Below are 23684 nucleotides of genomic sequence, written 5' to 3'. Positions count from 1 at the left end.
GTCCTGAACAGCTCAACTGCAAACTCCTATCGGCTTTACAGTCACATTTCAACCTCAATTTCCATCATTGTTATTGCTAGTATGAAGTGACTGGAGTGAGCAAAATGTTTACTTTACTTCCAGCCTTCCATGAAAAACAGCATCCAGGCAACAAGGTGTAAATCCAAGCACGTTCCATCTCGACAAATGATCAAATGAAGTTATATATATTAGTTAGAATTTAAAAATGGAAAGAAACAAAGAATCCAATGTACCACTTTTATTTATTTATACTTCAAAACTTTTTCTAATCGCCACCTTTCGGTAGTGCTCAATGGCTGCTAACGCTAGCCGCCAAGCAGAACCAGGGGTAGTTCTACAGCTTCAACCAGAGTTTGACAAGAGCCAATTGTATCTATATCAAAATTCAGTGTACAGAAACATTTTATATCTGGGGGAAAAGGTTCAGTCTTAATGCTACAAATTTTATATTTGGGTCAATTCCCTTTTATTTTTATTAAATTCTAGCTAAGGTACAACTCCCCTTCAAGTTTCTTATGTTTATACCAAACATTGGTCGATTCATATTACTAAAATCCTATTGATTAGCAGTCAGTGTCTCTATTTCTTGTTCCTTTTTCAAGCTAATTTCCCAGAATCTTCTGAGTGTTATTTTATTGATTTTTGCTTAATCATGGTAGCCTGTTGTTAGTCTAACAACAATTGTATAAAACCTCAGGTGAGGAGACGGGGCAGTGCTTGCAGAAAGGAAGAAAGCTGAAGTCCCTGAAGGAAAACAGAAGGAAAAGAAGAAGAAAAGATGGCAGCCAACACCACCATTCCTCTGCTCAGTCCATATAGATTGGGAAGATTCAACCTCTCTCATAGGTTTGTATTTCCAGCAAATATATTTCGTTTAACTCTTACAGATAGTGCTAGTTATTGCTGTTCTAGTCTAAGACAAACTTCCCCAGAAAAATACATTCCTCTGCTTGTTAATCTGATTTCTATGCAAAGTGGTTCCTGCAATTTTTGCTAAAGTTTTGGTGATTGACAAAGAACCTTCCATGACTGGAGGAAGAGAATTTATTGGTTTTTTAAAGCAAATCTTTTCATAGAAATTAAAGATACTATGGCTTCAATCCAGCCTTAATTAAAATGTCTGCAATGATTATTCTCATTCTGATTTTAGCTCTGAAATAAAATAATTGCAGGGTAGTTTTGCCACCATTGACAAGATGTAGATCATACAACAATGTACCCCAACCACATGCGGTCTTATACTACTCTCAACGTGCGACCAATGGTGGATTGCTTATTGCTGAAGCAACTGGGGTTTCCGATACTGCTCAAGGGTAATTCTTTTTCCCTTCACCTCTCATGTTCTTATTATGGAAGTGTTTATGTGACAGAAAAATGGAGATAGATTCGTTCATTAACATTCAAAAGATTTTGGTCAGAATAAAGGCAGAATCTTAAGAGGTTTCCCTTTATTTTTCTTCTTGTGATTTGTTTAGAAGTTAGAACACGGATTATAACTTGCATTTTGATTTGAAGTTACCCACATACACCTGGAATTTGGACAAAAGTGCAAGTGGAAGCATGGAAACGGATTGTGGAAGCTGTTCATGCCAAGGGAGGCATCTTCTTTTGCCAGATTTGGCATGTTGGCCGTTGTTCTACTTATGGTACGCTTGTAAGTTCTATGTACACCTATTTACACCTTGCATCTGATACTTATTCCTGAAGTGTGATTCAGGAATCAGGACCCATTGGTATCTGATATTCTGATTATATTCTTGTTTTAAAATACAAAAAAAAAAAAATAGCTTGGACAAGGCTAGGGGAAGGAAGAAAATGGAATCCTGAATCTTATCCTCAGTTGATTACATTTTAAAAGTAAAAGAAGTTCCCAAATCGGCTAATTGACAGCATATAAATGCAGGGTATCAGCCTAATGGTGAAGCTCCAACCTCTTGCACTAACAAAGGGGTGACACCAGGTCTTGATGGAGTAGATTGGTCTCCCCCTCATAGATTAACAACCAATGAAATCCCCCACATTGTCAATGATTTCAGGCTCGCTGCTCGCAATGCCATTGAAGCAGGTCAGAACCACCTCTTTAGTAGCTTATATATGTAAAACTTTAGGCCTTCTTTTGCTTAATGTTCTTGTTGTTACACAGGATTTGATGGGGTTGAGATTCATGGTGCAAATGGTTACTTAATGGAGCAGTTCCTGAAAGATGGAATAAATGACACAACCGATGAGTATGGTGGAAGCTTGGAAAACAGGTGTTGATTTGCACTCGAAGTAGTTGAAGCTGTGGCAAATGAAATAGGAGCAGACAAGGTCGGGCTGAGAATATCACCTCACAGCGATTTCATGGAGGCTGTTGACTCAAACCCTGAAGCATTAGGCGTCCACATGGCAAATGCAATCAACAAATTCAACATTCTTTATCTTCACGTGATTGAACCTCGGATGATCGAAGTAAATGGCAAGCTTGAAACTCCTCACAGCCTTCTCCCCATGAGAAAAGCTTTTCAGGGGACTTTGATTGCCTCTGGAGGCTATGGCAGAGAAGATGGTAACAAAGCTGTGGCTGATAATTACACGGATTTGGTTTCCTTCGGGAGATTGTTCTTGGCTAACCGGATGCTCCTCTTAACAAGTACAATCGCAGCACTTTCTACATTTCTGATCCTGTCCTAGGCTACACTGATTACCCATTTCTTGAAACCTCTACTTGAATTGAAATTTGATGTTTTCATATACAAGGAAAGGAAATTGTCTGTTTTCCGTTTGTGTAATTCTGATTTTCATGGAAAATTTGGGATATGGAAATTGAAGTGCTGAAAGATCAAGAGATCAATGTCATTCTCCAAGTGAATCAATAAAAATTTGTTCATGTTTCATTTTTTATTATTAATCAATATTATAAATGAATTATAAACATAACATGATTAATTAAATGAATTAAATTTATTATATGTAGATTATGTAGGTTACATGAATTTGACTAGTTTAAAACATGACATTGTCATATCTTTAAAGGTATCAATATGTTTAAGATAGAAACCAATATTTTAAACCCAAATTCGTTTAATATGTTGTAATTTTATGACGTGGCACTTGTGGTTCGGACACTAATCCGACGATTGGGGGATGCAAGTCTTAACCGCCGTAACGTAGCGCCAGTTGTAGGCAATCTCAAGGACTGTCTCATTTCTCAGTTCCAGTCTCTTCTTTCTTCCTGTCGGAGAATTTGCGTGGGCACTGAGTAGGCTTCAAACTGTGACCGCCGCCAATCTTTGTTTTTCTTCAATCGTTTCAACATCCCATTCTTTCCTTATGATTTTCCTTTGGCGCACAGTTCTTGTTGAGTAGCCTTGTTGGAATTGCATAGAAATGCAGTTGAGAAGTTTAGTGCTGTGAAAGGGAAAAGGAAGCTGCAGAAGGAGAAAGAAATATTTCCCATGGCAGGCAAGGAAGCGATGATCCCTCTTCTTACTCCATACGAGATGGGAAAGTTCAACCTCTCTCATAGGTTTGTACTTCTCTAATCATGAAGAAGAGTTCATTTATGGTGACTTTGAAATTCTGGGTCATGGAATTTCACCTCTCTTAGTTAGTATTTTGATACTTAAATTGTGTGAAAAGAGGGGATGTTGGACTGAAAATTTAGTGCCATTTTGGCCTTTAGGAAAGTTTATTTTGATCTGTTGATCATTTGTGCTCTATGAAGCTACTTTGATTGCAGGATAGTTTTAGCACCATTGACAAGATGTAGATCATACAACAATGTACCCCAACCACATGCTGTCTTGTACTACACTCAGCGTGCAACCAACGGCGGTTTCCTCATTTCTGAAGCCACTGGGGTTGCTAGTACTGCACAAGGGTAATTTCTTTCTCCTTCAATTCATTTTATATAATCACCCTTTCTGAACTAGTTTAAGTTTTGATTAGAACAAAATTGTACGGGAAATATCAAAATAATGCCACCAAATGCACATTATTAGCAGTGAATGTTGTTATTCTGAGACAGTCAACAAGAATTATAAATTTTACTAGTCAGTCAGTGAGAATAACAGTATAGTTTCATCTGAACAAGTACAGGGGAGGGGAAATGTTAGTCCCCAAGTGCTTTTGCTTTCGTTATGGAAAATGCTAAAAGACAGTCACATCTCAGAAGTATCATGATTGTTCAATCTTGAGTATAGAGCCTCTGTGGATGACAGATGCATGTGGATGTCGAGCATTTAGCACATGGATGCTCATGATTGCTGACATGCATGTCGACCAAGTAAATACTGTTGTTATTGTTGAATATAGAAGTGAAATGTAATTCAGTATTTAAAAGATTTGATCTTTATGTATTATGAGCAGTATTCAGGTAACTAATTTTTGTAAATAGCATTGCTTGAAGTTACCAAGACATACCTGGAATTTGGACAAAAGAGCAAGTAAAAGCATGGAAGCCTATTGTGGAAGCTGTACATGAGAAGGGAGCCATCTTCTTTTGCCAAATTTGCCATGCAGGCCGCGCATCTAATTATGGTATGCTTGAAGTAAAATCTCATGATAGGTTAGCTATTTCTTGATAAGATTTTGGCACAATTTGGACCTGTTTATATTTATTCCTTTCAAACTAAAAGGACAAGTCTAATATCTAATAAACTGTATGTGATGCAGCATTTCAGCCTGATGGGGTGGCTCCAATCTCATGTACTGACAAGGGGTTGACACCCGGCCTTGATGGACAAGATTGGTCACCTCCTCGACGGCTAAGGACTAATGAAATCCTTAGCATTATTAATGATTTCAGGCTTGCTGCATGTAATGCCATTGAGGCAGGTGAGCATTATCCTGTCTTCGTCAAGTAAATTAGTGATCAGCTTATGAACAATGGTCGATTTTTGTTTTTCATAACCATTAATGTATACAAATAATGAGATAAACAAGAATTTTTACAATAGTACACTTAATCTTTTAGCATCAAGTTTCTGCATCTTCTATACATAACTACATGATTTTGTTTTTTGATTTCCAGTTTGACCATACTTTTAAGATACTAAGATAATACAGAGAGAAACTCTACCTCAGCAGAATATATGCTACCGCTGTAAACTATAAAAGATACTGCATGTTTTGGTTGTTAACCTGAGTATTCAAGCTTGGAAATACCATAGCCTCGGTTAAATTGATTTTATTAGTTATACATGAGGCTAAGAGAATTTAACATTCAACAACGGCACAAGCTTTTGAAAATCTTAGGATTGTGGTTCAGGCACTAAGGACTAACATCCTTTTTTTTCTTGCATAAATATGCTTTTTGCTTTGCAGGATTTGATGGGGTTGAGATCCATGGTGCATATGGGTACTTAATCGAGCAGTTCATGAAAGATCAAGTAAATGATAGAACCGATCAATATGGTGGAAGTTTAGAAAATCGGTGCCGCTTTGCTTTGGAAGTAGTTGAAGCTGTGGTTAATGAAATTGGACCAGACAAAGTTGGAATCAGACTTTCACCTTACAGCAAAGGCATGGAAGCTGGTGACTCCAACCCTGAAGCACTAGGCCTTTACATGGCAAATGCACTTAACAAATTTGGTATTGTTTATCTTCACGTAATTCAGCAAAGAGGGAAGGCAATTAAAATAAATGACAAGTATGAAACCCCTTATAGCCTTCTTCCAATGAGGAAAGCCTTCAAGGGAACTTTTATTGTTGCTGGGGGGTACAACAGTGAAGATGGGAACATGGCTATTGCTAGTAATTATGCAGATTTAGTAGCATTTGGACGATTGTTCTTGGCTAATCCAGACTTGCCAAGGCGGTTGGAGCTAAATGCTCCTCTAAATAGATATGATGAGACCACCTTCTACCTTTCTGATCCAGTCATTGGCTATACTGATTATCCATTTCTAGAGCCTTAAGTCCTATATAACCATTTTTTGACCTTAAAATACTTTCAAGGAATGAAATTGTCATTCCTATATACGTTTTGGACATGCATCTGCTGTTAAGAGTACAAATATGGTCCATATGGAGATTATAAGTGTCAGCAAGTAATTCCAAAACTGGTCAAGGTGAAAATGTTTTACTTTTATGAAATGGATTCTGGTGTCATGAAGTTCATCTGCAAAGCCATGCTTGATGTTCCAGTGATGCAACTCTGATCTTTTGTCGACTTGGCATACTTGCCGAACGTGTCTCCCTTTGTGCATATAGCAGCCCCAGGACTCCGAATCTATGATCCCCATCCATCGAAGGCCAAGAATTACAGATGCATAAACCTAGACAAAACAATGTGCAGAGAGTTTGGCCATGGCAGGGGAGCAAAACGTTGACAGGGAAAGCAAGTATGTATCTTTAAGGTTAAGAGTTGGCACACTGATTCATATGTAAAGTCTAGTTCTTGCATCTACTACTCCATGCTTGTCTTAATGTTAAAGAGCACTAAATATAACTACCCCTACAGCACCCACATGCCAGCTACACCCCATCATTTTCATCAAGAACAATTTAAGAAATACTCGAGTCTCTATTGAATTAAATGTTCATGTGTGCGTAATTAAGAGTTCAAAGGTATGCAATTCATTTATCTAATATTTATTTTTTATATAATTATATTTTTTTAACTCATTAAGGAACCAAATAAAATTTTTTTTTTTGAGAATTTATTTATTTTTCATTGATAAAAAATATCTAAATAAGAGAGAAAAAAATAGCTGAATTTCCCATTATACCACTATCATGTGGCACTAATATATAGTAACGTTAAGGGCATTTCAGTCAATATTGCCCATCAAAATCATCATCGCCGCATGAATCAGCGGATATAATATCACATCAAATTTCCCCCAATGGTGTAGGCGTAAACGGAATTTTGGGCTTCTGCCTTTTGATTTGAAAATCCCGTCAATTGGTTTTCCCAAGCTTTCTTTTTCTCATAGAGACCGCTCCTTGGGAAAGAAAAGGACTTCCCTGATATTTTCATTTTCTATATTTATCTACACCAAAAAAATTTTTTTTAAAAAAAAAAGCCAACAGGAACGAAAAAATGGCGAGGAGACCGGACGAGGAGTACGATTACTTGTTTAAGGTTGTTCTAATCGGCGATTCGGGTGTAGGAAAATCTAACTTGCTTTCCCGATTTACTCGCAACGAGTTTTGCTTAGAATCTAAATCTACCATCGGAGTCGAATTCGCCACCCGCACTCTCCAAGTAAATCTCCACTTTTTTATTTTAATTTATTTGAATTTCTCTAATGATGTTTAATTTTGGGTTTTTTGATTTTTAGATGTTTAGATTTAGATCAATTATGTTTAGTTCTAATCATGCAGTAGATCTGAGTTGTTCATTGTTTAATCTGTCTTTTTTGTTTGAATTTCTGTAATTTTCTTGAATTTTAAAAAAAAAAGTGTTTAGATCGTTTTTGGATTGAGCCAATCAGTAATGAAATTAACTCATTGATGGATTCTCATGGAATTATGATTGAATTGTGTTAAATCAATGAGAAAATTGAATAAAAATGTAATCTTTCTTATCGAGTCTTGGTTTTTGGGCTTTGTTTCTCAGTCAATCAATGAATTCTTTAGGGGAAATATGGAAACTTGCGATCCCATCAGTTTAGTTGCTTTGGGATATGGTATCAGCCCAAATTAAGGAAATGGTTTTTACGTTTATGGGCTTTTGTTTGCTAATCCAATGAGCCTAAGCATTGTAACATGGTCCTCTTGGCTATGCTAATCCACATTTTGATTGGAAAAAGTATGCAAATTTTCTTTGTTACTGATGTTTTTGGATTAAAGGGTATCTTTTTAATACTAAAATGTTGAATGTTAGAACAAGATATTAAGCTTTAATTTAGTGAATGAGTTAATCGAAATCGTCCTTCTACATGTATTGATAGTTTTCACTTCGTATCTGGTGAAAATTACTTTGGAAGAAGAAGATGATGTGTTCATTGCTTGTTCTAGAATTGCTGTTATGATCGAAACAAGATTGGAGATGTCGGTTTTTATGTTGATGATGTTCCCTTCTTTATCTGAACCTTTCGAAAATTGAGACGCACTTGAGTTGCGTGCTTATCTTATTTGGCAGAGACCTAGGCTCAAGGACTGTCATATGTCTGTCTTTCTCTTAGCCTTTTCTCCTGAATGTTAGCCATAAGAAATACACTTGCTGGTCGAATGGTGTTATTAAATGTTCCTAACATACTTTCTGTCAGGTCGAGGGAAGGACTGTGAAAGCTCAAATATGGGACACTGCTGGTCAGGAACGGTACAGAGCAATAACCAGTGCCTACTATAGGGGTGCCCTTGGAGCTCTTCTGGTCTACGATGTTACCAAGCCAACAACATTTGAAAATGTGAGCCGATGGCTGAAGGAGCTCAGGGACCATGCAGATTCTAATATTGTGATTATGATGATTGGGAACAAGACCGATCTGAAGCATCTCCGAGCAGTTGCCACGGAGGATGGTCAAAGCTATGCGGAGAAAGAAGGCCTTTCATTCATCGAGACATCTGCGCTGGAAGCAACAAATGTTGAGAAGGCTTTCCAGACCATTCTCTCTGAAATATACCGCATAATTAGTAAGAAGTCGCTTTCTTCAGATGAGCCGGCACCTGCAAGTATCAAAGAAGGGAAGACCATCATTGTCGGAGCACAAGAGGCCAACACGAAAAAGGCTTGCTGCTCATCATCTTGAACATGATCTTTATTCATTACAATTTTCATTCTTCTTTTTGTATTAAATTTGTGTCTCCTCCTTTTTCCTCTCGAAGGCAAGGGTTTTACTATCGGCTCTTTTGATTACTATCATATTTTATTTTGTATCATTACAAATATTTGAAAATTTTTGAACTATTCATGTTCTTTGATTGTTGCACTTGCAAGTTAGTGATGATTTTGTCATGGGTTGAAGTTGCATTCGGTTGCCTTTTATTCCCAGCTTGTGTCATGCTTTTTAAGCACTATCTGTATGAATTGTTTACTTTTGGTTTGTCTCACAAAAACAATTAATACACAACGGATAAGAGATTCACAATTTACCTTTGAAATTCTTACAGTGCACCATAAATTTATCCCATAGCTTCCAGCTTCCAGGGAGTGATGGTGATTGCCCCAATCTCCTGCCACCTATATATTTGGCTTTGAAACCCTTCTGTTTCTTCACAATGACTCTCCCGGGTGGGCAATAACCTTCATGGAAATTGCTAGCTGAATTGAGATTTACATCTGGAAGGAATAGGGCAATAAATTGACCACTGCTAACCATTATCAACCTCACGGGTGGCTGAGAAATCTGGCTACAAGAACCTTCTGTCGGCTAGACAGGGCCATCAGGAAGTGAAGCAGCTGGTCCCAGAGTATTAGGGAGTTAGTAAGAAGCCATTGTTTGTAATTGGTTCCACCTTCATTGGTGTAAAACTGGGAGACATTTTGGCTCTAATTCCAGTAAGGTGGACCACTTTACCCTTTGTTTTCTGTCTTTTCCAGTTCGGCTTTTTAAGCAAATACATGGTAAGTAAATCTAATCTATCAGGAAAATACGAAGATACGCATGAACAAGCACCACAACTTCGACTTAGCACTTACACAAAGAAGGGTTCAAGCAGGCAGCATTTCAGTTCCTGAAAGATTCATATGATATGCAACATGTTTTACTTGTCTAAAACAGAGTTAAATCATAACATTGATTACTAGCCACAGCAGTTGCTCTTCTGTTCGATTGGCTGTCCCTTCATTTCGACAGTTCCTGCTGACTTGTTCGCAGTTGGCTGGTTACCCATTCTGCAAAGAATTTGATACAAAATCATATAGGTAAACTTTATAATTAAGAATATGGAAAAATCAAATAAGGATTGGACAACAATGGGAAATGATTTTCAGTTGATCTGGACTCATCAACTCCAGAAAAAGTATGCAATGCGACAGACTAACATATCAAAAGCAAGAGCATCATATTAAATGATCTGAAGTATGTTGAGAACCTATTGGTAGGTGACAATGGTAACATATTACCAATAAACAGTAAATCAATTACTAGCAAAGAGGTAAATAGATCATTTGGGAAATGGGAAGTAAGAAGAGTGGAACTCATTTTACTTTTTCTTGATCTCGCCAGCCATTGTTAAGAAAGCCTGCTCCACATTGATTGAATCTTTAGCACTTGTCTCCAGGAAGGGAATCCCAAGTTCATCAGCGAATGCCTGCAGTTCATTGAAGAACAGAATCGCAAATTAATCAAATTATAATGCCTGCAGTAAATTATCTCATCAGGAGCAGCAAGATTCCATTAGTTCAGCCAATTTGTCATCTTAATCATCAATAATTCAAAATAAGTTTCAAATGGGAAACCAAAAATACCCAAGGAATAGATTAAAACCTTCGAGAAACACCCTTGGTAAATAAGACAATGAACTTAACAACCTTGGTAAATAAAAGCAAAAACTCTAAAAATAACATAACAAACCTTTGCTGTTTGTGTGTCAACAACCTTATTCTCAACCAAATCACATTTGTTCCCAACTAGAAGCTTGCATACACTGTCATTAGCATATCTATCAATCTCATTCAACCACTGCTTGACATTGTTGAAGCTCTCCATCTCAGTAACATCATAAACAATCTGTTGCAATCCCAATATACAAGAAGGATGTTGAAAAACTTACAGGATCAAAAGATGAAATAAGTGATATCGTTAACAATCATTTCAGAAGAGCAAACCGCATCATTTTCTACCTATCTGCTGTTTGACATGCTAAGATTTGATAATGTTTTGATTAATTGGTTGGCAAGAAAGTTTTAAGAGAAACCTTGCTGATAAAAATTCAATAGGGGGAAGACAGATGTGAACATAATAATGATACTCACCTGCATTCTTGATTGGAAATAAACACTATCACAGACTCAGAAACACAACTTCCGGAACAACACATTCAAAACGGCATTTCGAAAGCCAGTAATACTAATATTCATTACTGCAGGCCCCATTCTCTTTCACCATTCAAGAATTACATAATAACAAAGGTACTTTTGGGCTCACATCACAATTTGCATAATGAAACAAACAACCCCAGAATATTGACTGTAAGTTTATTATATATGCAAGAAAGACAAAGGAAAATTAATTAACAGATACCTTGATGATCTGAAAGTACTGAGCCAAAAAAAAAAGATAACTTGATGATCAAATTTGTTTGAAAAACACCCCCACACCCCAACCCCAAGGTCTAGTTGGGATAAAAATTTATGATCCTCAAATCAGTTGGGTTCGGTTTCTTACTATTATCCCATGTGCGCCTCGGTAATAGCTGCTTGTAATAGTCCGAAAACGCTCCTGTCCAGCAGTATCCCACTAAACAAAGAAACAAGAATAAAATGTCATATATTAACTGAAAGCCAACTAAAAAAGGGGGAAAAATCCTTTAGAGGGGAGCAAAGCACAACTCTTCTTCCGTAATGTTTCCAACACCAGACAGCCTCAGTCAAATGTGAGAAAATAATCAAATTGGATTAAGAAAACAAGCTTGTCTTATAAACACCTTCCTATGGGTCAAACACTGGACAATTCCTGCATCAGTGTTACAAACCAACTCTAGTGATTTAGATATGTAAGCCATAGCTTACTAGCACACTAATACAGAGGAGTATCTCTGCTCAATCATTTATAAAAAACCCATCTTATAAGTCAAGAAAAACATTAGCTGTGGCCCTTTTAGACAGTAGCCATAATGCTCAAAGATATAGTATAATTCAACATCATAATCTAAATTGTAGCTTATTTTTCTTCCAAAACAACAACTTGACTCAAGAATCTCGCAAGTCATATAGCTTTCTTGGATGGCACATGAAATCATAAGAGTTAAAAGTCCCAAAAAGTTTCAAAAAGATTAAAAAAAAAAAGCTTGAAGATACCAATATTCAAACAAGGTTTGAGCCGAATTAAACTTCGAAAGAATGAAATTACAGGCTTAAATGAACATTGAGTGCAACTGCATTGTAAATAAACTTAAAAAAAAAAAAAACTTTCTGTGAAGAAACATAGTATACTCACAATTTGCAGCTTGATTGTCTTGCCATCCAGCTCCACAGTTCTAATTTTCTAAATATAAAAACAATTAAATAAATTTCAAATTTTGAGTCCATGAAACAAATTCCATAATACATATAGAAAAATATTAAAATGTAAAAAAAAAAAATTGTACAGAGAGAAAGAAACTAACGAAATCAACACCGATGGTACTGATGTAGCTATCCACGTAAGAATCATCCTGAAAAAAAAATTTAAAAAAAAAACTTAAAATTCTTAACCTTAATTACTCTAAGATTAACCTCAAAATCAAGCTCATTAATCACTCTACTTCTTAATTTACTGTTTAAACTAAAAAGCCAAACCGACAATCCGACAACAAGTAGTAAATAACAACTGAAAAAGCAAATTTAAATAAAGAAAAGTTCCACAAGAGATTACTTACAGCGAACCTGAGAAGCAAACAGGATTTTCCGACGGAGGAGTCGCCGATGAGCAGAAGCTTGAACAGATAATCGCTACACAAAAATTAAAAAAAAAAGCAAAAAATAAAAGAATAATTATTCTTTTGAAAGAAATGTGAGTAGAAATCAAATGGAAGGGGAAAGGGAAGCGGGGCTCACTATTCGTTGCTCATGATTGGGAAATTGAAAAACAGGAAAATCTTTGGCGACGAATTGCGGTGTGTTTGGCAGAGAAAGGGAAAGTTTCTGTTTTTATTGCAACGGAAACCGAGGTCTTTTCCTGTTATTTATTTATTTAAAAATTTCCATTTTCTGTAGTAATTAGGTGAAATGTCGGAAATAACCTTAATGTGTGGAATGGATTCGTGGGGCAGTTGTCAGTTTTTAATTTCTTTCGTTTTCGTCCTTTTGGTAAAATGACCAATAACGAAGGAATCATGAAAGAAATAGTAAAATAGGATAAGGATTCAATTTCATTGAATTTAATAATCAATAAATTATGTATTTTTCAAGTTTTTAACAAGGGTTAAGTACCCCAATTTGCAAATCCCTTTTTTCTATTCCCACATTGTAATTGAATATTTACTCTTACTCTTTTAAATTGGTTTTATTTTCATTTTTTATTATATTTTAATTTATAAATCTTAGATATTAAAACAAAAATCAGTAGATGAAGACATATCAATATCATGTTAGTATTATCTGACATGTCGAGGTCTTTATTGGTAAATTTAAACCAAATTATTTATAAAAATCAAATTATAACAAATAGAGAGTAGTGTAGAGAGAATTTTTGAATTGATGTTTTATTAAACTTTCTGCAGTTGTATATCAGATGGATGAAAACGTTACAGGCTCTGGCATCATGCATGCATAACAATTTGCAATGGAGAATTTGTCCATGCCATATATCTTCACCTATTTTGCCTTTTGGAAATAGATGCACACAGAAAAGGATAATTTTCCCATGAAACAGCATCAAAAAAAAGGGAATTGATGAAGGGGAAAAAGGCCAGGAACAAAATTGTGAAATCGATCACTCTGGGCAAAAGGGCCTGTCCGGGCCATCTTTATGGCTTGGGATTCTGAAGTGCCTTAGCCTTCCTTCTTGTTTTTTCATGTACCCTTGACAGAGAAATGCCATGGAGAATTTGTCTTCAACCACCCTGTTCACATCGTGCACGAACACATCAGTGTCTCCCTCCTCTCTATTCCTTGCCATCATGCCAGCAGTGTAGATTGCAGTCATCCTCCCTGGAGCCTCCTCGTAGTACCCGGTTGGTGCATCGACCATGATCAAGTCCCATTTCATCTCATAAACTTCACTTGGCAAACCTTTCAATGCAAGTTGGCACATTGAGTATTTAGGGTCACCAACGGCTGTGCACTCAGGTCCTTTGCCCACATCCATGAGATTCTCAGCTTGGTTCACCTTGCTGTCATACGCGACATGGTAGGATTCCAGCATGGGAAACCGGCGTCGGATTTGCTCTATCCAGGCTTCATCTTCTTCAAGGAAAACTGTTCGTCCACCATGGTTGAGTGAACTCCACATAAGGCTGTCGTGGCCTAGGCCGAATACCAGGAAGTTGCAGGGTGATTTTTTCTCTAGAACTCTGGCTGTCACTGAGATTTCTTTCAGTGTTTGCTGTGGGGTGATCGCTGAAGTTGAGTAGTGGATCAGAGCTTGGGCGAGAGAACGTGGTATCTTGTCACAAGATGGCGAGCAGTTTGCTGCAGTTTTGCTCTCTTTAATAGCATTAGAGGTTTTAGCTGGTGAAAAGGTTTGTAAGATGGGAGATGGAGAATTTTCCTGGGAAGATGATAAACTCGATCTCAACACAAAAAGAAGGAGAAAAGCAAAGAAAACCCCTAGCAGGAGGACCTTAAGGCTTAGAGCTTGACTGGATTTAGGCCTCATGTTGGTCTGAATTGTTTGAAAGATCAGCAGGAGAAACACAAAAAACTGATCGTATCTTTTCCCCTTTCTGATATTATTGAGCTTTAAAAAATCCTTGAAAGATATGGAGGTTTGGAGTATTAGCCTATTAGGTGATGTATGGTTATATTTTGGTGTTGCAACAGAAAACTGTTTCATTATGCTTGGACATGAAGCGAAGGGACATCGGATACTTGATGAAGACAAGAGAGCTACATGGATTCTGGATGAAGCAACACTACGGTTGGCACATCTACAAGTTTGGTGGAATTCATTAGAAATCAGGGCTTGATTTCTGTTTAGGCAAGTTAATGGGATATTGACATGGTTCCTTCTTCCAAAATTTCCCAATTTGTTTCTTTGCCCCAACATTATTTTTAAGGTGCAACAGCGATGGGTGATTAGAGAAGCCTTTGTTTTCAGGATTGCTGGCTGACTGATCTTTGCTAACAGTAATGGACTAATGGTTGTGATTGAAAGGGACGTGGAAGTTTGTTTTTCTATTTCAGTTGTTTTATACTCTTACCTTTGGTTAATGGGGCACCATTACTGTTCATTTCTAGTATTTCTCTGATTAAGAAAGCTTAGATGACAAAGCAGTACCAGCCATCAAATAGTGCATTGGTGAGTGCTTCCTTCCCCCCCGCTCAATTTAGCAACAGTCAACGCCCTCGTTACTGATGATCACCTTGCTTACTTCTCTTTTGAAAGTGTTTAACGTGAATCAAATTTAAATTGAATTCGCTTTTATATCACTTTATTACGAGACTATTACTTTCTCTCAAAAGATTAATTTGATAAAAATGTATGACACTTACGATGATAAACTTTTCAAGATGCCTTACCTACCTACCTACCTGATATGTCTATTTCTTCTTAAATTTTTGATATGGCACATAACATCACGCAATGTTCACAGGAAACAACGAGGAAATATGTTATAGGGAGCTCACGATAGCCCTTGCATCCTAAGTACCGATCGTGTAAAGATAATATGATAAAACGTTATCAGAAACAATTGGCTGACAAGAAATAGCAGGAAGAAAAGAAAGAAGAAAAATTGGAGATCCAACTGATGTGTTCTGTAAGGACCAGTCTTTGTGGCTATTGTCTTAATACAATGTTAGCCTGTGAGTGAAGTTCACTAAATTCGAACAGATCATTTGACATTTACAAAGAATGCAGTATACTTAATTGGAAGAAACTTACTTTAGCTGTACAAAGCATAGTTCCAAAAGTTGAATAAGGTCAGGGAACTCTCCCTAAGGCAACCAAAAAAATGGCCAGCATGCAAATCTCAACAGCAATCACCATGTACCACCCACCATTCTCAATCTTCTACCGTTTTTCTGTGGTTAGAACTTCATAGTGAACTTAAAACAGAAAAGATTTCTGTGGTTAGAAGTGAACTTAAGACAAAAAAGGTACCAAGCTGCTGGGTTGAAAATTCATAGGAATTTTATGATTATTTGAACCTCTTCTAGCAGCAAGACTTGTTCAGACCTCCAACAGACAATACTTCTTTCTAATAATTAAATTATGACACACTGCAGAGCTTCTGCATCAAAATAATGCCAGTATAAACTTCTTTCCAATTGTCACCTGCCATTTCTCGTGCGGTAAAGCAGCAATTCAGTTTGTCCATTATCATCGAAGTCATTTTTTGTCTTTGTCTTGTCTAAACGAGCTTTGCGGACAGCTTGCTGGATTCGTTTCTCGTGCTCTTTGAGCATTTCCTCAAGGTTTCCTCCAGAAGGCAGCAATGGTCCAGAATGGTGGATTCGATTTTTCTTGGGAACATAACCCTGGATTCACACACAAAAGTGTTAGTATGTAACTCCAGACAGTTAGACTGTGGATGTTGTGTTCCATTATGCCATGAAAACTGTAAAAGCAGACTAAGGCAGTAGGAAAAGTTGCAAACTATGTTCTTTGCCAAATAAATGCTTTTAGCTTCAAATTTTCACGGCTGTCAAATAAAAGCCTTATATTCAGAAATCAGTTTTCACGAGAACAGGGATTGGATCTGTCACTAAAGGAAAAGAAACAGGATGTCTAAAACAACAAACATGATTGACAAAACTGATTCTATGTCAGGAATTCCCTTACCACTGTCGTTTCCTTGGAAGATGGCTGTTCATCCTTCTCATGGGAAGTCTTTGGCCTATCGAGTAAATGATGGGACCATTCATGCTTTTCAGAGGGCTCAGCATTATCCATATGGTTATATCTGGCAGTAAAACGCTCCTCTGGCCAGTGGGGATTTATGCTAGTCTCTTTGGTCATAGCAAATCGTGAACTGCCTCTAACTGCAACGGAGTTAGAAAATCTAGACAATTCCACTGCTCCACGATGGACATATGTTGTCTGAGTTCTCAACTCTTCAGGCTTCCTTGGAGAACCAAATGCTCGAGCAGAAGCCTTCATAGACTCAATCTCATGTGCCTTCATATTCCGTGATGATCCAAAGTTATTTGGGTGCATTGACTGGCCAGAATGAGAGTATACAACTCTTGCTGTTCCTTTTGGAGGCTCAATACGAAAGCCAGCGCCCCTGTCTTCTTCAGGATGGTGTACTTCACTGATGCTTTTAGTATTGAACTGTCCTTGCCGCTTCTGTACAAGCAAAAGAATAAATATTTGTCATGACACAAAAGGGGCTAATGTTCCATTGAAAAAAGTTCAAACACCATAGTTACATACTGTCACAAACAGATGTATTATGCATAAGCAAATAAACCTTGCAAGTTAAAAAGTACCTGTATGGATGCCTGTAACTCAGCATTGGCATCTGGGGCTGGCACGGCTGTAGATTCTCTGGAAACCTTTCTAACTGGATTATGTTCATGTACTTTTCCACCAGCTGGTCTTCGCCTGGTTTTACGATTACCAAACAAGTAGAACAGTTGTTTTTATACTTTTTTGGGAAAATTTAGAGAGTGCTTAATTTAACATAATCAATAACAGAAGCTAAGTCAATTGAGAATTTTCATCCCTTTCTGGTGGGAGGAGAGATTTTAGTTTCTTCGGTTTTTTCTTTCTTATTTAATGAGCCATTAAAATTTATGTTTAGGATGGGAGCCAAAAGGATCATGATTTTCCCAATTCTCGCCACATAATATCATATGCAAATCACAAAGAAGAAATTTTAGAGCTTCTACCACAATGAGTAAATGTCACCACACTTACAGAAAAGTTTAATTAGCCACATGACAATTTTCACCAAATTTTTGTTCTAAAATACTTTGATAAGGAATCAAAATTTTTCAATACAAAGTAGATGCAGAACTGGGCCAAAAAAAAGTAGGAGCAGAATACCTTCTAGATTCCTCTTCTCGAAGCTTGGCATCAAACTCCTTACTAGGTGGGTACTTGGGCAAACTAGATGGATCACATGGGAGAGGATTTGTTGTAAAGAACTGTAAGACAAATTTAAGAGTTAAAAAAATCACCAAAATGAAAGATTGTAAACAACAAGAAGGTTAAGATGACAAGTATTAAGGATGAAAAGGTAGGATAATCATAAGCAACCAATCTAATTGACATTCCAATGACAACTATCCAGCAGGACCCAGAGACATGCTGTGCAGTAACTATTTCATAGTTAACTTTAGCGAACATGTCATTTCTCAAGTATAAAGAAGAGCTGCTGTTTGCTAATAAACCAACAAGCTGGATATCTGGAAATTCCCAACTAAATATAAAAGGTTACAATTACAAAGAACAAATTAATATCTCAAGTGCAGTTAATATGCAAAAAGAAGCTTCTTGAAATATCATAAGAAGGATTTGTTCCTCTTTAGCAAACTAACCAATAAGCACATCTGAAATTAGCAACTGAGCATTAAAGGGTACTCTTATGAAGATTGTGAATGGTAATATGTCAAAATACAGTTCAAGCCATTAAGGCATGAGGGTCCCTATCTCTTCTTGCTTGTACATGGAGAGGTACCACCTTCCATTGTTCTCAGGGAAAAAGAATAAACAGAAGCAGTTAGCAGAAAGATTAATCCCAAAAGATGAACATGTAAATAGGTGGTGGCTAAAAAAGCTTTTATTATCTTGATCAAAATAAATGACTACAAGGAACACAACATTAAATTTTACCTCACTCTGAAGTGCTGAAGAAGCAGTTCCACGACACTCAGGTTCTATTGCAAGAAGAACCTCCAAAAGGGCCAAAGCAGATGAAGGAAAGTCCTTGAATGTCTCAGGAACACAACGTTTATAAGGAAGTTGAGGTTTAAAAATAGTTGCATGTGGCAATTTGGACCTCTTCCAATACTCTTCAGAAGGTGATCCACAGAGTTTGAAGATTTTATGCAGTTGCTCCACCTACAAATTATATATGCTGAGATGATTGCACCCCCAAATTTTGTACTACAAAACTCAAGTGTACTACCCTTTGGACAGTTCTATGGGTAAATTTTGCATGACTTATAGACAATTCATTACCAAATCCCTAAATGAGATCATCATTTTTGGTTGTGCACTGATATCCACACACCCAAAAACACACACAACCATACAAATATACGGCCATGCATACATACATACAGATGGTTATAATTCTATGTCATCATAAGGAGGATTTTTTTTCAAACAAAAGAAACAAAAAATTCATTTAAATCTTGTTGTACATAACAAGATCCAAAATATATAAGTGTGAATACCCCAAAAACTGAAATAAGTACCTCAGTTCTTCCAGGCATGATAGGCTTTCCAGAAAATAATTCTGCAAGAATGCAACCAGAACTCCACAGATCGACAGCGACTCCATAGTTTGTAGAACCAAGCAAAAGCTCAGGAGGGCGGTACCATAAAGTTACTACACGACTTGTTAGAGGCTGCTTCTGACTGGGACAGAAAAAGGTTGCCAGTCCAAAATCACCAATTTTGAGGTTGCCATTATAGTCTATCAAGAGATTTGAGCCCTTGATGTCACGATGCAAAACCCCACGACTATGGCAGTGGTCAAGTCCACGAAGCAGCTGTTGCATATAACACTTGATCTGCATAGATAACACGAAATTCAGCACTTGAACACCCAAACAACTGAGTTCATTGTTTTTCATTTGAGCCAGAAACTAAAAATGGGTTATATATGATTCTTCACCATCTCATAATGGCGCATTATAGTGAAGGTTCAACATAAAATTGCTACCACATGTACAAGCAGCTAATGTCCAAAGAAAGGAGTTTCCAACAAGTTTCTTTTCCCTTTGAGATGTAAATTGTAACAAGTTTTTGCATCATGCATTAAGTGTACTGTCAAAAACCAATGAAAAGCCATTCACAGTTCATGATGTAACAGACATCTCATAATATAGTGTTCTTCCATCACAGATATAACTGTCTTGAAGTACAGAAGATTATGGAATCACAAGTTTTACTCTGATCTGAACAACATTAATGATATAATCAATAAATATAGAAGATATGACTATACCTGGGCCTTAGTGAACTTAACCCCAGATGTTGCTGCAAGGCCTGCAAGATCATGCTCCATGTATTCAAATATAAGGTATAAACTTCCAGACACCCTAGAAGTAATTAGACCTTCAAGCTTCATGACATTAGGGTGATCAAGCCTACGCAATATAATAATTTCTCTTGCCATGAAACGAACACTTTCAGGGTCCATATTAGCAAATCGCACTTTCTTCAAGGCAACTATCTTGTTTGATTCAAGGTCACGAGCTTTATACACACTGCTGTAAGTTCCTTGACCGATCTACATAATTAGCAGGACAGTTAAGTTATTGAAAGAAGAAAAGAATATGATCTTTTTGCAAGAATAAATCAAAGAGCTAGCCCCTTGCAGGTTGCAATAATGTGGATGAAAATGCACATTAACAAAACATAGGCTCTTGTTTTTTATTTTTGAAAAACAAAACCTAGGCACCGCACTGTACTAGCTAATATATAAATTTCAAAGTAAACACAAATAAGAAAAACACAAATTTCTGAGCCACTCAATACAATTAGGAATGGACAGGACACAAGAATCCAAACAAAGCTATAAATGAATAAGTCATAAAAAATACATCTATTGTACAGACCTTTTCCAACTTTTCAAATGAGTCTGCCTTTCGAGGTATCCACCCATTGATGGCTTCTCCAGCTACAGCTGCTAGCCAAGAAGGCCAACCAGCTTCCACCTGTGCCCCTCTCTCGCCACCCGCTGCACTCATGATCCTTGACATCCTCGGTTGCTGCCCTTGTCCGCCCCTTAGCCCGGCCTCCATTGTTGCCCGCCTTTGCAGCTGGGGTGGGGTCCTTTTAGAGCTCTCAACAACCGCCAATGCTTCCTTCTTTTCCTCATCATCAGAAGAGGATGCTGGCGCATAACCGGCATTGTGATTTGCCTGCTGATTCGATATCAGCCGTGCAGTGGCATCTGCCTCCACCACAACATTGTCCCTCTTAGACGAAACAGACAACTTTTTTGATGTTTTTCCGGAGTCCTTGTGGGCCTTGTCTCTTTTGCGACGGTTGTTTTCAACATATTCATTTGCTCGAGTTCCTTTCGAGCAAATGCAACCCATAATTTAGAGCCCCTGTCGTTTTCCAAACAGGAAACTGCCTCATTCAATGCAGTTTTTCTCCTATGTTATAGAATTCAATGATCCCAGATAAATAACGCTCTCAGGATTAGCAATCCACCTTCCTCAAAAAAATGTGTCTTAATCTTCTCTCTGGTGTATATGAAAATTTCTTGATTTTGGGTGGTATAAAAAAAATGCAACTTTCGACTTAATGAAGAAGACCCCAGATCCCAAATCAAAATCATATGCTAATTTGAGAGATCCCAAAATGATTATACTACAAATCAACAACAACCCAGATCCCCAAATCAAAGAAAAAAACTCAAAAAGTTAGAAACGGATCAAAATGGGGATTCCTTGACCCAAATTATGAAACCCCAAAAGGCATCTTTGGCCCCCCCTCAAAGAACAAATGGAACAAAAAAAAATGCAGGTGTCAAACTGTCAATTAACCAACAATGAAAATTCAAAAAACAAAACAAAAATAGCAATTATATTTTGTAAATATGTAATAATTCTGTTGTCTAGATTTGTTAAAGACAGAAAAATGAAGCGAGTGTGTCATAAAGAAAAAATTACAACGAAACCTAGGCAAAAACTAACCAAAAATATTTTTGCCAGGTCTTTGAAAATTTTATTTTACTTGAAAAAAACATATTCCTTTTTTTAGAACATGGCGAATTGTGAGAATGTTCGTTCTTATAGAGAGAAATGCGGATCTGGGTATCAATCCTAGAACTATGAACAGCCCCTAAATAATAATTTTGGCTAATACAGAGTGTCCATAATTCCAACTCAACAAAATCAGCTTCATTTTTTCTGCTTGAACCCGAAAAAAAGAAAACGAAAATGGAAAAACAAAATATAAAAATGTATTTGTAATCTGAAAATGTAAAATAATATAAAAGAGAAGAAAATAAAATTTGTCCTGATTTTCGTTTTGAAACAGAGGAGAAAGAAAACAAAAGGATTGTTTACAGAAAAGAGGAAGCTCGTGGGAGGGAGAAGGGGAGGAGGAGAGTGAGATGGGATCTCTGCTTAAGCGCGCCGCACGGGTGGAGAGTGGAGGTTATGCCACGTGGCAATGGTGTTGACACCAGAGGGGAGAATTGGATGCGGTCCCCACTGAGAAATATCCTAGGTGACAGCGACGTGACTCGAAGGGGTTGGGCTTGGCTGGGCTGAGTCGGTTGATATTTTCGGCTCAATGAGAGGCTAGGCCTTTTCACTTTGAGCCCAATGGTTCAATGACCCAAAACAACATTCTCGTCCGGATATTTCTCTTTTTTTTTTAATTTTAAAAAAAAATCGAATCTTACTCTTTTATGTAGAGAGAGCATACATTAATTAACGAGTAAAATGCTTATCTAATTATTTGATTCAATATCGAACACATATATTTTTAATTAAAAAACTATATTCGAATTCTCTCTTATTTCATATTAAAAATCAAAATTCATTCATTTTCTTTAATCAAAATTTAAACATTTAATTATCCTTTATTTATAAAAATGTTAAGTTTTCTCCTTTTTTTTTTCATTTTATATTTTTATTAATACTCAATAGTATCTAAGGACATGTAATTCAAGAAAAAAGATATATCACAATTCATAAGATTTTTTTTTGCTTAAAAAAATAAAAATATATATAAAAAAAACTTGCTATTACTTTTTTACTTTTTTACTTTTTTTGGAGTAAGAAAGATATAGTGGATTTTCCTTGCTACACACCTTTGTTTGAAGGAATGTAGCACTCAAGGCAGGCGATGATAAGGATTAAAAACATTCAAGTTGTTACTTAGTCTATTATTCAACTAATCAAGCTTTTATCGCAACATTGCAATTTTTGGAGTAACAAAAAAGCTCTAAACAATTATTTCTATTTGCAGTTCATTTGAAACAATTATGGATATCATATTTAATTTGAATTAGATTAACAATACTTTATTAAAATTAAATCAGTTTATTTAGTTAATAATTACATCGGCATTTGTTATAAAATTTCGCTCGACTCAAATTTAATTATAAAAAATAGAATTTCGTATTTTTTAGTGTACTGATTATTCAAAATTAAAATAATAAAGTCAACATTAATTTTATATTTTAGATAGTTTATAAAATTGAAATAAATAATTTGTCAGTTATAAATAATATATATACTAAAAAATAATATAAAATTTAAAATTTTAAAATAAAATTTTATTATTTATAATTAAATTCAAATAATAAATATTTTAAAATTATTATCTTGTATTCTACTTAAACCCGTTTATAAGATATCTAATTTTTATTTAAACATATTCAATAGTATCGAGTATATTATCCATTGGCATCTCTTCGGTCGGTTCGAGCTTTTTATATACAAGTAAAAGCACACAAATTTAATTAAGATGGTTTAGCCAGCATACTTTGACAAATAAAAAAGCTTAATAGTAATACTTTGAAATAACATAAAATCAGACAGAAAAAGGAAAAGAAAAGTGCTAAACAATGGGACCCTCCATGACCCATCAATTGTCTTAGAGGGTTTCTTCATTTTGTTTTTTTTTTTATTTAAATTAAATAATAAATAATTTGTTAATCATTCTTTAATTATTTTGATGAATTTGTGACATAACATGAAAGAAAACAATGTCTTCAAACAACAACTCTAGTAAATCAATCATTAACTTGATTGATTTAAAATATTTAATAATGATTGGAAA

The 23684-nt window shown here is 36.2% G+C and overlaps 5 protein-coding genes and 1 pseudogene across 6 annotated transcripts; 3 read left to right on the top strand and 3 right to left on the bottom strand.

Moving 5' to 3' along the window:
- Positions 1–422: 422 nt before the first annotated feature.
- Positions 423–2897, top strand: LOC18607116 (putative 12-oxophytodienoate reductase 11; annotated as a pseudogene). The gene is made up of 5 exons (XR_016024533.1): positions 423–867; positions 1194–1334; positions 1537–1667; positions 1925–2086; positions 2165–2897. The product of XR_016024533.1 is annotated as a putative 12-oxophytodienoate reductase 11 (transcript).
- A 258-nt stretch (positions 2898–3155) lies between these two features.
- On the top strand, positions 3156–6594 carry LOC18607114 (putative 12-oxophytodienoate reductase 11). Its single transcript, XM_088803309.1, has 5 exons — positions 3156–3529; positions 3728–3883; positions 4412–4542; positions 4678–4839; positions 5329–6594. Exons 1-5 carry the CDS (start codon positions 3459–3461, stop codon positions 5919–5921), a joined length of 1113 nt encoding a protein of 370 aa, XP_088659435.1. The 5' UTR covers positions 3156–3458; the 3' UTR covers positions 5922–6594.
- A 242-nt stretch (positions 6595–6836) lies between these two features.
- Positions 6837–8923, top strand: RAB11C (RAB GTPase 11C). Its single transcript, XM_007041112.3, has 2 exons — positions 6837–7213; positions 8220–8923. Exons 1-2 carry the CDS (start codon positions 7049–7051, stop codon positions 8700–8702), a joined length of 648 nt encoding a protein of 215 aa, XP_007041174.1. The 5' UTR covers positions 6837–7048; the 3' UTR covers positions 8703–8923.
- Positions 8924–9552: 629 nt separating this feature from the next.
- LOC18607112 (ras-related protein RABD1) lies at positions 9553–12810 on the bottom strand. The gene is made up of 8 exons (XM_007041111.3): positions 12653–12810; positions 12475–12547; positions 12223–12270; positions 12054–12101; positions 11283–11354; positions 10470–10625; positions 10103–10206; positions 9553–9787 (listed from the first exon to the last, which is right to left on the bottom strand). Exons 1-8 carry the CDS (start codon positions 12664–12666, stop codon positions 9697–9699), a joined length of 606 nt encoding a protein of 201 aa, XP_007041173.1. The 5' UTR covers positions 12667–12810; the 3' UTR covers positions 9553–9696.
- Positions 12811–13274: 464 nt separating this feature from the next.
- GXM3 (glucuronoxylan 4-O-methyltransferase-like protein (DUF579)) lies at positions 13275–14553 on the bottom strand. Its single transcript, XM_007041110.3, has one exon. It carries the CDS (start codon positions 14412–14414, stop codon positions 13530–13532), a length of 885 nt encoding a protein of 294 aa, XP_007041172.2. The 5' UTR covers positions 14415–14553; the 3' UTR covers positions 13275–13529.
- Positions 14554–15454: 901 nt separating this feature from the next.
- LOC18607110 (putative serine/threonine-protein kinase At1g09600) lies at positions 15455–21986 on the bottom strand. The gene is made up of 8 exons (XM_007041109.3): positions 20495–21986; positions 19882–20166; positions 19127–19444; positions 18540–18767; positions 17751–17851; positions 17192–17306; positions 16542–17048; positions 15455–16237 (listed from the first exon to the last, which is right to left on the bottom strand). The coding sequence occupies exons 1-8, from the start codon at positions 20978–20980 to the stop codon at positions 16031–16033; spliced, it is 2247 nt and encodes a 748-aa protein (XP_007041171.1). The 5' UTR covers positions 20981–21986; the 3' UTR covers positions 15455–16030.
- Between the last annotated feature and the right edge of the window lie 1698 nt (positions 21987–23684).

Source organism: Theobroma cacao, chromosome 2 (genome assembly GCF_053813885.1).
Source record: "Theobroma cacao isolate CCN51 chromosome 2, ASM5381388v1, whole genome shotgun sequence".
NCBI lineage: Eukaryota > Viridiplantae > Streptophyta > Magnoliopsida > Malvales > Malvaceae > Theobroma > Theobroma cacao.
Note: the sequence above shows the minus strand (reverse complement) of the source record. Positions and strands in the feature narration are given on the sequence as shown.

Excerpts from the sequence above, each read along its gene's own strand:
- RAB11C (XM_007041112.3), top strand. The coding sequence starts at position 7,049 with ATGGCGAGGAGACCGGACGAGGAGTACGATTACTTGTTTAAGGTTGTT. Across the intron at positions 7,214-8,219 it reads TCGCCACCCGCACTCTCCAA|GTCGAGGGAAGGACTGTGAA; the intron begins GTAAATCTCCAC and ends ACTTTCTGTCAG.
- LOC18607110 (XM_007041109.3), bottom strand. The coding sequence starts at position 20,980 with ATGGGTTGCATTTGCTCGAAAGGAACTCGAGCAAATGAATATGTTGAA. Across the intron at positions 17,852-18,539 it reads CTTCAGCACTTCAGAGTGAG|TTCTTTACAACAAATCCTCT; the intron begins GTAAAATTTAAT and ends TTTGTCTTACAG. Across the intron at positions 17,049-17,191 it reads AGTTACAGGCATCCATACAG|AAGCGGCAAGGACAGTTCAA; the intron begins GTACTTTTTAAC and ends TTGCTTGTACAG.
- LOC18607112 (XM_007041111.3), bottom strand. Across the intron at positions 11,355-12,053 it reads AGACAATCAAGCTGCAAATT|TGGGATACTGCTGGACAGGA; the intron begins GTGAGTATACTA and ends TTCTTTGTTTAG. Across the intron at positions 10,207-10,469 it reads TTGACACACAAACAGCAAAG|GCATTCGCTGATGAACTTGG; the intron begins GTTTGTTATGTT and ends AATGAACTGCAG.
- LOC18607114 (XM_088803309.1), top strand. The coding sequence starts at position 3,459 with ATGGCAGGCAAGGAAGCGATGATCCCTCTTCTTACTCCATACGAGATG. Across the intron at positions 3,884-4,411 it reads GTTGCTAGTACTGCACAAGG|TTACCAAGACATACCTGGAA; the intron begins GTAATTTCTTTC and ends CATTGCTTGAAG. Across the intron at positions 4,840-5,328 it reads ATGTAATGCCATTGAGGCAG|GATTTGATGGGGTTGAGATC; the intron begins GTGAGCATTATC and ends TTTGCTTTGCAG.
- GXM3 (XM_007041110.3), bottom strand. The coding sequence starts at position 14,414 with ATGAGGCCTAAATCCAGTCAAGCTCTAAGCCTTAAGGTCCTCCTGCTA.